Genomic DNA, 12,889 nt, shown 5'->3' with positions numbered 1-12,889 from the left:
CCTCCCCCCACCCCGTCCACCCCAGGGCTCCTCAGAAGCGTGGCTGTCACCAGCACCGCACCGAGTCACCGCCCCAGTCACCGCCTGGCGCACCCCGGAGCAGGAGGTGCCAGCAGCCGCTCCCAGTCCGAGTCGGGGCCACCGAGGCCAGCCCAGATTGGTAGAAGGCTCCGGGCCAGGGCCCCGCACGCCGCATCCCAGGACGAGGTCAGCGTCAGGCCGCGGGTCGGTCCTGGGTCCTCGGTCCGGGTCTCCATTTCTCCTCCTCCGGGCCAGGCAAGATCCGGAACCGCTCTAACTGGGCTTCAGTTTCCGTCAGTGCCAAGGGGAGGAGAGGGCTTAGCACGACTTCCGGTTCGTCTCTTTTTCCTTCCTCTGGACCGATGGCGTTTCACCGCGACAAACCGATGAGCAAGCGCACGCGTGTGTATGTCGTCTGGATTCCAGAGGACAGGTCCGCATCTTCGCCGGCTGAGATCCGGGAGAAGGCGCGTGCGTTGAACGCTGCAGCGGCCTGTTTGGGCCTTGGTCCGTGCGCATGCGCAACGCTCTGCAAGGCCCTGCTCCCAGCCCCAGGACCCCGGGAATGGCCGCCGTTTCTTCCGGCTCGCCCCCTGTGGCGTGCACGGCGCATGCGGCTTTGCGGGCGGTGAGCACCGCTAGCTGATCCGGGTAATTATTGCACTCCACCACCTTCAAGCGTTCAATGGTGAAAACTGACAGCACGTGGAACTTGAAACTTTCTAGAAGCCCACAGGATAGAAAGCTAGGTATTGCCCTCCCCCGGTTCTCTTCCTGAAGTGGCTAGTATAATTTTAACATCTTTACAGAAACGTGGAATACCAGGTTTCAAAGTTGTACTGAAAGCTATATATCTCTGGGAAATAATTTTTGTCACCCATAACCTAGTTTCGCCCCAGATCTTTTTGTGTGTATGTGTATGAGTGTATTGCCTGCATGTATGTAAGTGCACCCATGTGCAATGCCCACGGAAGGCAGGAGAGGGCGTCAAATTCCCCTGGAACTGGAATTACGGTAGGTTGTTAGCTGCCTTTTGGGTCCTGGGAATTGAACCGAGGTCCTCTGCAATAGCAGTCAGTGCTCTTAACTGCTCAGCCATCTTTCCAGCCCCACTGCCCCAGATCTTTATTCTGAGTTCATCACTCAGTTTAAATTACCATTTTCATTTTAGTTTATATGTGTACCCCCATCAAAATCTGAACAGAATGACCTTTGGTGCTGTATGTACGTCATCTGTATTATGTCACTGTATTTACGTCATCTGGCAAGAAAAAGACGTTCCAATGTGTTTTTCACTAGGCAGTCAACAGAGTGTATAGTAAGTGAGTTCATCGAGATTGAAAGAGAAACCCAACCAAAGACCCAATATAAAAAAATCCAGAAATAGTAGCCTTACGTCCTAGTTTTCAAATGCTTTTTAATAGGCCACTTATTCTAAGTTGCTATTTATGTTCAGTGTTTCTAGTTTTCTCTGGTGAGTAGTTAGGATCTGTACAGGTAGTCCGAAGGAAAGCACGCATTTCAGAAAAACCAGTTTGCAATTTTGTGAGCATGATTTAAAAAAAAAAAAATGTCTTGTGGAATTTATTTCCTTAAATAAAGCTGATGGAGCAGAATCAGAAAAGTAAAGACTTAATTTTTAGCTCATCATTCTTCATCTCTGCCTAGCTGCATCTGAGCAGTTCCCGGAGTTTACCAAGGTCCCTAGCCCTTATCACCTCTATATCATCCTTTGCTTTGCCCTCTGTCCCTTCTAATGAATGGTGCTGCTGACTGAATCAGCGTTACCTTTACCCCTTAGCATAGTATAAACAACCCTCTGTACCCTGACTCTTACCTCCAGTCTTCTCTACCTAGAATACCATTTCTTTCCACTACACATGAAAATTCTGTTTACCATTCAAAACCAAGCTCTAGTCTCTGTTAAAGGATTGAATTGATTCCTGCGTGCACCGCTGTACTTGTTCAGGCACTGGAATGCCCTTGTAGTCTCACACTTGCTTTTCAGATTTGCTTCCCCTACCATCTCATCTGTGCGCTTGCTGGACTTGGGAATCATTTTGTGCCCAGCAGAGTAAAGGACTGTTCTATTGTGTGGAATTGGTAAGTTGGTGACAAGTGGCAGCTTTATCACAAAAAGGAGCACAAAGAGGCAAAAAATAGCGAAATTTTAGGTTTCCTTTCAAAGCTTGCATGGTTAGGGTTCAGAGTTGTCTCCAAACTTACTAATTTTTTTTCTTTTTGAGACAGGGTCTTCCTGTAGCCCCAACTAACCTGGAACTCTCAATGTAGACCAGGCTAGCCCTAATCTCACAGAGATCTGCCTGTCTCTGCCTCCTGAGTGCTGGGACTAAAGGTGTGTGCCACCACATCCAGCCTCAATGTTAATATTATAAAATGCTATTGCTACTGAAATTGTAATAAATTGCAAAGGATTTTGTTTTTCCTTTTGAAATAATTAAAAGTATCTGTTGGAAACTTCACACTAATACAGGTTTCACTTACCTGTTTTTAAATAATTCATTACAATTTATTGATATGTAAGAAGTCAAGATGCCCTCTAGGAGAATATTTCAGATGGTTTTCAGTGTGGCATGTGCCACGCACCTGTAGTCCCAACTACTTGAAATGGGTGGGAGGGTCACTTGAGCCCACAAGTTAGACTAGACTGGGTAACACCAGGACCTTGTCTAAAAAAAAAAAATCTGTTTTCAGAATATGAGCCAGCACATATTGAAAGGTACATTTTAGAAGAATGCAAATATTGATTTTCTTGGCCTTCATGTAGTAATGTAACCGTTTACACTGTGTGAATTTTAAATAGTACACAGTACACATCCTGCTTTTTACCCAGGAGTATACTTCCCAGCAAGGTGGTTATAGGAAGTGAATTTTTCTCCTGGCTAGGACCATTTTTATTATACCTCCCCTCCTTCCTTCCCTCTAAATGCAGTTGGTTATCTACAAGAATTAGGTGTGAATGGAGTAGACAGGATGGAGAATCATTGATATTTTGTATATCCACCTATAAAAATCAAAGATTGGGGGAATCAGCTCAAGTAATTTTTCAATTCAGTATTTTTTCTATATATTTTAATTGAATTTTGAGCATTTCATACATTTTTGGAGGTCCTTTTGATACAGATTTCCCTGTAGCCCCTGCAGGTCTGGAACTCATCATGTAGACCAGGGTAGTATTGATCTCACAGAGATATGCCTGCCTCTACCTCTCCAGTGCTGGGATTAAAAGCATGCACCACTACGTTCGGCTCATACAATACATCTTAATCATATTTAGACTCCCCTAGCCACTCTCCTCCATAGCCCCCCTCCACTAGGTTTCATACATTCTATCATATGTGTTAAGGCCCCTGAGTTTGTGTCCTTATAGATGTCCCTTGCTGTGAATTCATCCACTGGAGCCTGGTCAGCCTATCTAGCGTCACTCCCTCAAAGAATAACTCTCCCTCACCCAATAGTAATCAGATGCCGTAGTTCCTTGAGTAAGGCTGGGACCTCCTGTCTATTTCCCCAGTTCTATGCTGGGTTGTTTAGTTTGAGTTTACATGGGTCTTGTGCATGTTGTCACTATTGCTGTAAGTTCATATGGGCAAGTTTCCAGAAGCCTGGAAAACTTGTTCCCTGTGTTCATCCACCACCCCTGGCTCTTACAATCTTTCTGTTCCTCTTCCATGGTGGTCCATGAGATTTTGGTGCATGAAATTTATCCTATCCAGGGACATGCTCTCTGCAGTCTCTTATTTGCCACACTTTGGCCATTTGTGGCTTTCTGTATTAATCTCCCTCCCTCTGTTGCATAATGAAGCTTTGCTGATAGTAGTATTCTCTCAACCCTCTGTTCCACTATGTTCTGTGAGCCCTAGGTGCAGAGGTTCCATGGTAAATGTGTCACTTAGGGCTGGGCATCTCCACCAGTTGTGGAACTCTGTAATCATCTCCATCTGTTTCAAAAAGAGGATGAGTTAAGCCACTTATGCTAAGAAGATAAAATATTATAATTTTTATTCTGGAGAAAAATTTGCTTTTGAAATGATCTTGTGCTGTAAGTATTTTCTATTTTTGTTATTAAAATAGACCTAGAATAATGACCATATAGAATAAATAAATGATATTTAAAATTTTTTAAAAATTGTTATTTTTGTTAGATTTGTTATTTGTTTCCCATCAGCCTTAACATTTTTTGATTATCATGGAACTGGGCTCTTTAAAACACACGTCCTTTTGGATGTGAAAAAACATATTTTGATCCAGTGGAAAAAGCACGGGCATCCATTCGTTACTGAAAAGCTCTTCTCAGTGAAAGATAACAATTACATCCCTCGAGAAATTGACCAGGTGGCAGGAGACCGTGACATGGCAATTGTCATTACCCTTGGCCAACACTTCAGACCCTTTCCCATCAACATCTTCATCCACAGGGTCATCAATGTTAAAAAGGCCATAGAATGACTATTCCTTCGAAGCCCAGAGACCAAGGTGGTACTTAAAACTGAAAATACCAGGGAATTAAATCAAAATGCAGAGCTGTTCAGTGACTTCCATGGCTATATTCAGAATCTTATCATGAGGGCCATTTTTGCGGATCTCAATGTGGGTGTTATTGATGCCTGGGACATGACAGTTGCATATTACTCTAACAGTGTCCATCCTCTTGACAGTGTTATTGAAAGTCAGACTGGCATGTTCTTAAACTACATTTGCTAGAGGATTTCAACACACAGAAAATACCACCAGCCCCTCTCTCTGGATGATCTCACACAGATTGCAAAGAAAACTTAATGTAATCCAACATATGAAGAAGCCAGATTTCCAGTAATATTTAGAATTGTAATTGAATGTATGTAACATAAAATTTACCATTCAAACCACTTTTAAGTGTACAATTCAGTAGCACTGAGTGCAGTCACATGGTATGTAACCATCGTCATGATCCATCTTCATAACTTTTTCATCATCCCAAATAGAAACATGAACCTTGAGCCCCACACCTCAGACACTTCCAGCGTATCTTCGGTCTCCATGGATTTGACTTTCCTATACATATCATATAAATGGAATCATAAAATGTGAAAGAAAAAAAAAGTTTCTTTGATGAGTGGTGACAGGTATACTTATATTTTAATATAAGGATCCATATTTAGCATATTTAAAAATTACAATTGTTTAGGGATGTAACAGACGTAGGGTTTTCTCTAGGATCTGTGACCTCTCTAGTCATGTGTATTTGGCTGTGTTTACAGAGCGATGCCTGAGAAAACAAGGTTATCTGAGAAAGTTAGGAAGGGTGTGGAGGGTGAAGGGTAAAAGAAAATGGTTAAGGAAGGTCCTTGTGTTTCGCAATAACAATAAAATGTGGAAGGACGAGGAAGTTTAACTGGATGCTCTTCATTTTCAATCCAGAAGAGAGATTGTGTGTGTGTGTGTGTGTGCGCGCGCGCTTTTCAGTCACAGATATATCAGGGCTAGATCAGTTATCATTGAGTTTTGTCTGCGTGTTTTTGTTGCTTTCCTTTGGTCTTTTGAGACAAGATCTCACGTTGTAGCTCTGGATGACCTGGTGTTCTCTATGTAGACCAGGCTGGCCTTGAACTTGCAGTGATTCTCCTAAGTCCACCTCTAGAGGCCTGTACTACCACACCGTTTATACCAGTTGTGTTTCACCCCCATATACACTGACTCTATCCTTAGGTGTTGAACACATTTTGAACACACCCCTTATGAGCAAAAACTAATCATAGCCTAAAAATGGTCATAGAATCCAAATTCATTTTTTCTACACCACACTCCCCAACAAAATTTTTGTTTGCCAACAAAATTTTTCTTGTCTGATACTTAAAAACAAAACAAAACAAACAAAACTAATGGGAAGGTGCGTCATACTCCTGCTGCCTCTGCCTCCGTATATCCCAACCCCCAGCTTTGTATTTTTATTTTATGTTATGTGTAGTATTACTTGTTATGTAGTTTGCTTGCATAAGTTTATGTGCATCATGTCCATAAGCCCATGCAGGAGCCCCATGGAGGCCAGAAGAGGACGTCAAATCCCCTGGAACGAGTTATAGGCAGTTGTGAGCTGCCATGAGGTGCTGGGAACTGAGCCCGGTTTCTCTCTAAGAAAGTAAGCGCTCATAAACATAGAGTCCTCCAATAATACCTACATTCTCTGCCTGCCTTGGAGCATGCCGGTCTTTTCTGTCCTTATTTCTTCTCACTTGCTGCCGCCCGGAGGAACCAGGACGCAATAACTTAATACTCCGCTCGGTCAAGTCCAGGCAGCGGAGTGTCGTCCTCCTCACTTCCACCGTTTAATTTCCGCAGTTTCCCTTTCAGAGCCTGCTACAGGAAAAAGTTCAGTCTCTTCTGAGGTTTTCTAGGTAGAGGGACCTCACGGTAAGCAAACCAAAATGTAAATCTTAACGGCCTGCGAGTTTCCGGCAGGAGGAAGTCTGAGTTATTCTAACTCTGGGGCCCGTTGGGAGTGTCCAGGAGGTAGGAAGGGAAGCGCCCAGCTGGTGACCGGCAGACGCCAGCTGTCCCTTTGGCCGCGAAGGCCCTGATGGCAGCCTAGACCAAAGCGTCCTCCCTGAACCAAAGCATCCTCTCTGGACCCGAATCCTCGCCTGTTCCTCCGCCTCAGCGCCACCAGGGGGCGCAGCAGGACGCGGAGACTCCGCGCATGCGCGCTGCGCGCCCCAGCTTCCCAGACCACGGCCCCATGAAGGCGGCGGCGTCAGCCGAGGTAGCGGGCCGCGAGCAGCCGCGGAAACTGGGACTCTGCGTTCTCTGCGGGCTGCCGGCGGCGGGAAAGTCGACCTTTGCGCGTGCGCTCGGCCGCCAGCTGCGGCGGGAGCGGGGCTGGACCGTGGGCGTCCTCTCCTACGACGACGTGCTGCCCGACGTGCTCCGGGACAGGGTGGACGCGCGGCAGCCAGGCAGCACCGGGCAGGTGGGGGCGCGGCCTACTGTGACCCGGCCCCCGCGGGGCCGCGGGGTGTTGAGAGGGTTGCTGGTGGGTAGCCGCCCTGTGACTAGGCCGTGCCTGCAGTGGGAGAAGAGGGAAGCTGGGTAGGCTCTGCACCTTGGAACGAGGTGCTCTTAGAAATCTGACTCGGCCGTGCTTGCAGGTGTTTGCATGTAAATTTGGCGTATTTGCATGTTGCACGCATATTGCAGTGGTGCTCTGAAGACAGCCGAGTTGCCCAGGTTGGCCTCAAGCTGCTGGGCTCAAGGATCCTTCGGACTCAGCCTCAGGCAGGCTGGAGTACATTTGCACACTGTGCCTTGCATCAGACTCCCAAGGCAGAGTGACGTGCTTGAGTTTGGTGTGCAAAATAGAAATCCTTCCTAGTCAGATGTACTGATAATCCCATGGAAGTTTCTCTTTCAGTGGTGGAAGGAATCTCTAAAAAGATAAACACCAGCAAAACACCAGGTTTTGTGGGACTTGAGCGCTACCATTTGGGAGCACCTCCCCGCCATGAAAATACAGGGCCCCCGTGTGGCGCACTCCTTCAGTCCCAGCAGACTTAAGAGGATTTCTGTGAGTTCGAGGCCAGCGTGGTCTACATAGTGAGTTCCCAGGCCAGCCAGGGCAACAGTGAAATCCTACCTGAAAAAAAGGGCCTGGAGACATGGATCGGTGGTTAGCCTCTGCGGGCACTGCACTCAAGTGCACAGACACATATACACATACACATAATTAAAAATAAAACCTTTTTAGAAATATTAAAATTTTCAAGAATAAAGAATACACAGCGAAATTGCTAGGTCTTCCAGGAAAGATAGATTAAGCAGACCCCAACCAAGGGTCTGGTTCCTGAAGCTTAGCTTTCTTCCTCATAGGGTCAGTTTTGGAAAGGTGACACTTTTGACAGCCGGATGAAGTGATGGGCTTGTATTGTGTACTTTACCTTGAGCCTCACCACTTAAGTCCCATGAGGCGCATCTCTCCTAGAAGCACGTGGAAGCAGTCAAGCACTGCCTCCTGTTGCATACTCTGGAGCAAACACCCTTTTAGATACTCTGAAATCTTAAATTGTTACTGTTGGTTGGTGCCTGAGTGTAGATGAATTCACATGAATCAAATGTAAATATGGTGGGACTCCACTCTAAGTATACATGCAAAGATACAGTGCATTTGGCATTTGGAACACATTCAGACTTCTCCATCCAAATTTGCTTCATTGTAAGATTCAGTATTTGGGTACACACGATTTACTTGGAGAGTACTGTTTTCGAGTTTGTAGAAAACTAAACATTGTGGATAAGGATTGTATTTGTTGACTTTTCCTTCTATTCTCAGACTATATATTCCCCCTCCCCTTTCCTCTAAGACTAAGAGTCTCTTTGGTCACTATGGTTAGAAAATCTCAACCTTTTAGGGAATGAAGCATGTTTCCTTCTTGCTGGGTTTAGCTGATATACTGTCAGGCAGGGGAGGAGGGACCTTGGATCTCCAGTCCTTTTACCTCTCCTCCATCCTCGCCTTCAGAACTAGAGTGCTCTCCACCACCCTACCCAATCCATCTGTAGTCTCAGGCTCCTTATTTTCTCCCCCCAGGCTTCTGCTGTCTCCCAACCCCACACCCCAGTTGTGGGCCTGAGATCTGCATCTTGGCTGAAGGACCTTTCAACTGATTGACCTTGCTGTCAATGTCTTTTTTCATTTCAAGGACAAACCAGCATTGTTATATATCAGACTATTTTAATGTAGCAGGATATTGATTTTGGCTCATTTTCAAATACTTTTTTTTTTTTTTTTTTGGTCTTTTTGAGACAGGGTCTCCTTGTAGCCCCAGCTGTCCTGGAACTCACTATGTAGACCAGGCTGGCCTTGAACTCACAGAGATCTGCCTGCCTCTGCCTCCTGAGTGCTGGGATTAAAGGCATGTGCCACCATGCCTGGCCTTCAAATACATTTTTTAAACCTGTAAGGTGCTAGTCTCTGCTGGAGACTGGGTGATCTAGCAGAGCCAGAGATGTGCAGGGTGCGTGCAAACACCTACGTGCATGTAAACCCTGCTAAAGTGAAGACACCGGTACAGAGCAGGGCTGAGTTGTCTTTGACATGGTCGTGTCTGAGAAAGCTTCACACAGCACTAGGAGCACTGGGTAGGAGTTGTCTAGGCAGAGGGAGCAGTATGTAGGGAAGTCTGAGAAACGAGGTGTCTGCAGAGAACTACAAAGAATTCAGTATTGTGAACTGAAGCTTCAAACGGGGACAGGATGGCAGTAACAGCAAATACCCATTCTACTGGCCAAACTTAGAAGTTTCTGGGTTTTTTTTTAACAGCCACCCCAATGGAAAATGCTCCGAGAAGAACTGTTGCAATACCTGGAATGTTTCCTGGCGGCGGCTGTTAATGGGAGTCAGATCTCTGCCCCACCCAACAGGACTGAAACCATGTGGGAAGATTTTATAACCTGCTTAAAGAACCAAGATTTGATATTTTCTGCAGCACTTGAGGCCCAGTCTTGCCACCTCTTAACAGAAACTGCTGTTTCTGGACCTTTGTTTTTGGTGTTAGATGACAACTTTTATTATCAAAGTATGAGATATGAAGTCTACCAACTGGCTCGGAAATGTAATTATAACATTTTTTTCTTTCTTGTGGAAACATTCACATATGTCAAAATCACAGCTTCCTTCAGTGATAATTTGGCTGTATTAGGTTATATGGATTTAATCCTTTAAACTGGGTGTTCAGTATTGCAAATGGAATTTTTCCTGCTGCGGCTAATTTGTAGAGTATTTAGTTCAATTTTTTGAAGAGACAGACCTGTAATTTTGTGATTTTTAAACTCTTTCAGATTCCTTAGGCTTTTGCCAACTCTTTTTAGACTGTCCTCTGGAAACCTGTTTGCAAAGGAATGGACAGAGACCACAGCCACTGCCTAGCAGGACCATCCACCTGATGGAAAGAAAGATAGAAAAACCCAACCCTGAGAAAAACGCCTGGGAACACAACAGCCTCATAATTCAGAATCCAGCATATCCTTTGGAAGCCAGGTACCCTACTTAAAGCCATTCTGGGCAGAGACGGGTGGGTGGGTGCAGAGTGTTCCTTGACCAGCTGGTCTAGTGAGAGACCCTGTCTCAAAAAAATAAGGGGAGAAAGGATTAAGGAAGACATCCCAGCATCAACTTCTGGCCGCCACATGCACATGCATGGGCAAGCACACCCCCACACTGCACACATACACATACGGTATGTCCTGGAGGTTACAGCAGGGAATTTGTAGAAGACATCTTTGGCACTCTTGCTGAGATAGTCTAAATAGTTTGCACTTGGGTTACTATTGTGTTTCCAGTTCATGAAATAAGCCACTGATAAGGTTTCTAGTTTTCCTTTTTTTGTTTTTTTGTATTTATTATTTTCATGTGTGAGTGTATTGCCTACATGTAAGTGCACCCATCATGCAGTGGCCACAGAGGTCAGAAGAGGGTATCAGATTCCCCTGGAACTGGAGTTACAGGTGGTTGTTAGCCACCATGTGGGTACTGGGAATCGAACCCAGGTCCTCTGCAAGAGCAGCCAGTGCTCTTAACCACTGGGCATCTCTTCAGCCCCTTTGTTTTCTGAAACAGGGTCTCAGTGTGTCACCCAGGCTGGCCCAGAACTCATGATCCTTCTGCTTCAGCCTCTCTAGTGTTGAGATTACAAGTGATGCCATCAAGCCCCGGCAGAGGTGTCTGGTTTAAACTGAGCAGCCACACAGTCAACTGCTACTCTTTGGGAGTTTTTAAAATTATTTCCCTGTCAGTAAATGGCTGGCTGACACACCGGGATATTGTTAGAATAGCCTAAGGTTTTTGTCACTGCTTTTACGCTGGGGAGATGCGGGCCTTGCTAGAAGCGAATGCAGGTTTCTGTAGTCACTGCCAGCCTTTATTGTCACCTACAGTTGCATCCCAGGTCTTGTGAACTTGGTCAGGTTGCTTGTGCATACACAAGTAATTACAGGGTAACTATGGACCCTTGACTAGTAAGGAATTTTGTTAATCTTTATCCAGTAAATAAGCTGAAGCCAGAAAGTTAAAATTGACTTTCTTTACTAAAATAGCTTAATATTCTACAGTCCAAAATTTAATAAAGAGAATGACTTCACAAAGCTTGCTATGAATATTAGACAATTAACATTTTATGAAGTAGCGTGGCTTATAATTTGTTTTGAGCTACACTTAACATTTTGCAAGTGGAAGGTAGCTTCCAAATTATTTTATTCCCCTTTTAATAAGGATATGGGATGATAGCAATTTTGCTCCTCTAGAGTTTTAGTATTAATGCAGGTTCTTTAAAAGGAAATGTTTCATATAAGGATTTACTGTATTTTATTTCACTCCCTGTAGCCTGGAAGTGACTGGTTTATTGCTTACTGCTTTGGAAAACCCTATAAAATACATAGAGGACAATAAAGAGCAAAAGGTAAATCTTCCAGCTTAGATTTGGTGTAAATGAGAAGCAACACCTTTGTGAAAGGATACTTTGAGCCTTTAGTGAAAGGTGAAAGACACTTTGTCAGCAGCAGAGCACCACAGCAGCCCAGAGCTGGTGCCAGCTGGCCAGAGCCAGTGCCAAATGTTCAGAAATATTGGAGCCCTTGACATTGTTCTACCTAAACATGACAGATACGTTGTAGGATATCTCTCTCTCTCTCTCTCTCTCTCTCTCTCCCCCCCCCCCCCCCTCCCCCCCCCCCTCCCCCTCTCTCCCTCCCCCCCCCCCCCCTCTCTCCTCTCTCTCTCCCCAGTTGTTGGACATTCACCAGCATAACCACTTTACAACTGGATAGTGTTAGGGTTTGGACCTACAGCAACTCCCTCCCCAGTGCAGCAGGGCCTCATGGGTTTGCAAGCCCCTGAGCATGCAGGAACCAAGTCTATGAGCACCCTGGTCTTTGAAGTCAAGAGAAGCAGACTTCTCTGCACCTTTTGGCCAAAGGCAGCAGGCTTTCCCTTTGATAAACAGACTCCACCTTTTGACCAGAGACCCAAGGAGTTGCTTAAGCACAGCAAGCTTTCCCTTTGATGATCTTAAAGGGTAAACAGACACTTTTTGACCCAGATCCTGGCTGATGGACAGAAGGGGGCAGTTTTAACAGAAGCTGTTCTGATAAGCCCTGGGCTCCTGCCACCCCCCCCCCCCCTAATTTTTTAAAATATGTTCTTGCATTCTGCATCCCCCCAAAGCTCCCAGCCCACAACCCGTGGGCTAACATTTTCCCTACTACCCCAAAGGGAATTTGTCCCGTGCAAATTTCCTTTGCTAATAAACTCTATCCCACTAGAGTTTCACCTGTGTCCTGGTGCTTTCTCCCAATTGACCCGATCCATCTATCTAATTCGTCTATCAGATATAATTCGATTAGATCTACAAGAGAAAAAATAGGAAAGCTGCCTTTATGTGATGATCTCACTGGACTAAAATCGTTTTAGTCCCTTCAAATGAGTCATCTATACTTTGCTCATTTCCTTTATAAAACTCCCTTCTCCAATTAACACTGTACTACAACAGGAAACAGACAGAATTATCTGTTCTACTAACCTGCTCCATAAAGCTGATGAGACACTCCGAAGAACCATCTCTCAGACCATGAAGCAAGCAAAAGGTATGTTGGGTGGCTCTGCACTGCTCAGTTGGTGTGGCATTGCTTCTTGCTGCTCTCATTTCCTTGACACTCAGGTAGATTTTGACCTTTCAATTTCTATCAGGGTTTTTTTAAATTTGTTATTTGGTTACAAAATTAGGTATTTCCCTAGATCTGGGTGTTCATCCATTTAGTAAATTTGTACTGACTGAGCTACTATAAAAAAAAAGTGTGTGTGTGTGTGTGTGTGTGTATATAT

General features: G+C 45.0%; 2 protein-coding genes across 4 annotated transcripts in view; one reads left to right on the top strand and one right to left on the bottom strand.

The window, feature by feature from the left end:
* Nucleotides 1–667, bottom strand: part of CUNH10orf88 (chromosome unknown C10orf88 homolog) — a 16,147-nt gene extending 15,480 nt beyond the window's left edge. The window contains exon 1 of the mRNA XM_008827259.3: nucleotides 94–667. Within this exon, the coding sequence (XP_008825481.1) occupies nucleotides 94–257 (164 nt within the window). The 5' untranslated portion in view covers nucleotides 258–667. The remainder of the gene's footprint in view (nucleotides 1–93) is intronic.
* A 5,253-nt stretch (nucleotides 668–5,920) lies between these two features.
* Nucleotides 5,921–12,889, top strand: part of Pstk (phosphoseryl-tRNA kinase) — a 14,304-nt gene continuing 7,335 nt past the window's right edge. Inside the window, exons 1-5 of one of the 3 annotated variants that reach the window (XM_029560719.1) lie at nucleotides 5,921–7,051; nucleotides 9,335–9,626; nucleotides 9,883–10,051; nucleotides 11,393–11,468; nucleotides 12,558–12,651. In XM_029560719.1, coding sequence (XP_029416579.1) covers nucleotides 6,719–7,051; nucleotides 9,335–9,626; nucleotides 9,883–10,051; nucleotides 11,393–11,468; nucleotides 12,558–12,651 — 964 coding nt within the window. In that variant the 5' untranslated portion in view covers nucleotides 5,921–6,718. Of the gene's footprint in view, nucleotides 7,052–9,334; nucleotides 9,627–9,852; nucleotides 10,052–11,392; nucleotides 11,469–12,557; nucleotides 12,652–12,889 lie in introns of all 3 variants that reach the window. The other 2 variants (XM_008827260.3, XM_029560718.1) reach the window with 2 other exon arrangements.

The sequence above is a fragment of the Nannospalax galili genome, unplaced genomic scaffold, assembly GCF_000622305.1.
Source record: "Nannospalax galili isolate Female #2095 unplaced genomic scaffold, S.galili_v1.0 scaffold31, whole genome shotgun sequence".
Lineage (NCBI taxonomy): Eukaryota > Metazoa > Chordata > Mammalia > Rodentia > Spalacidae > Nannospalax > Nannospalax galili.
This window is presented reverse-complemented; position numbering and strand designations above follow the sequence as displayed.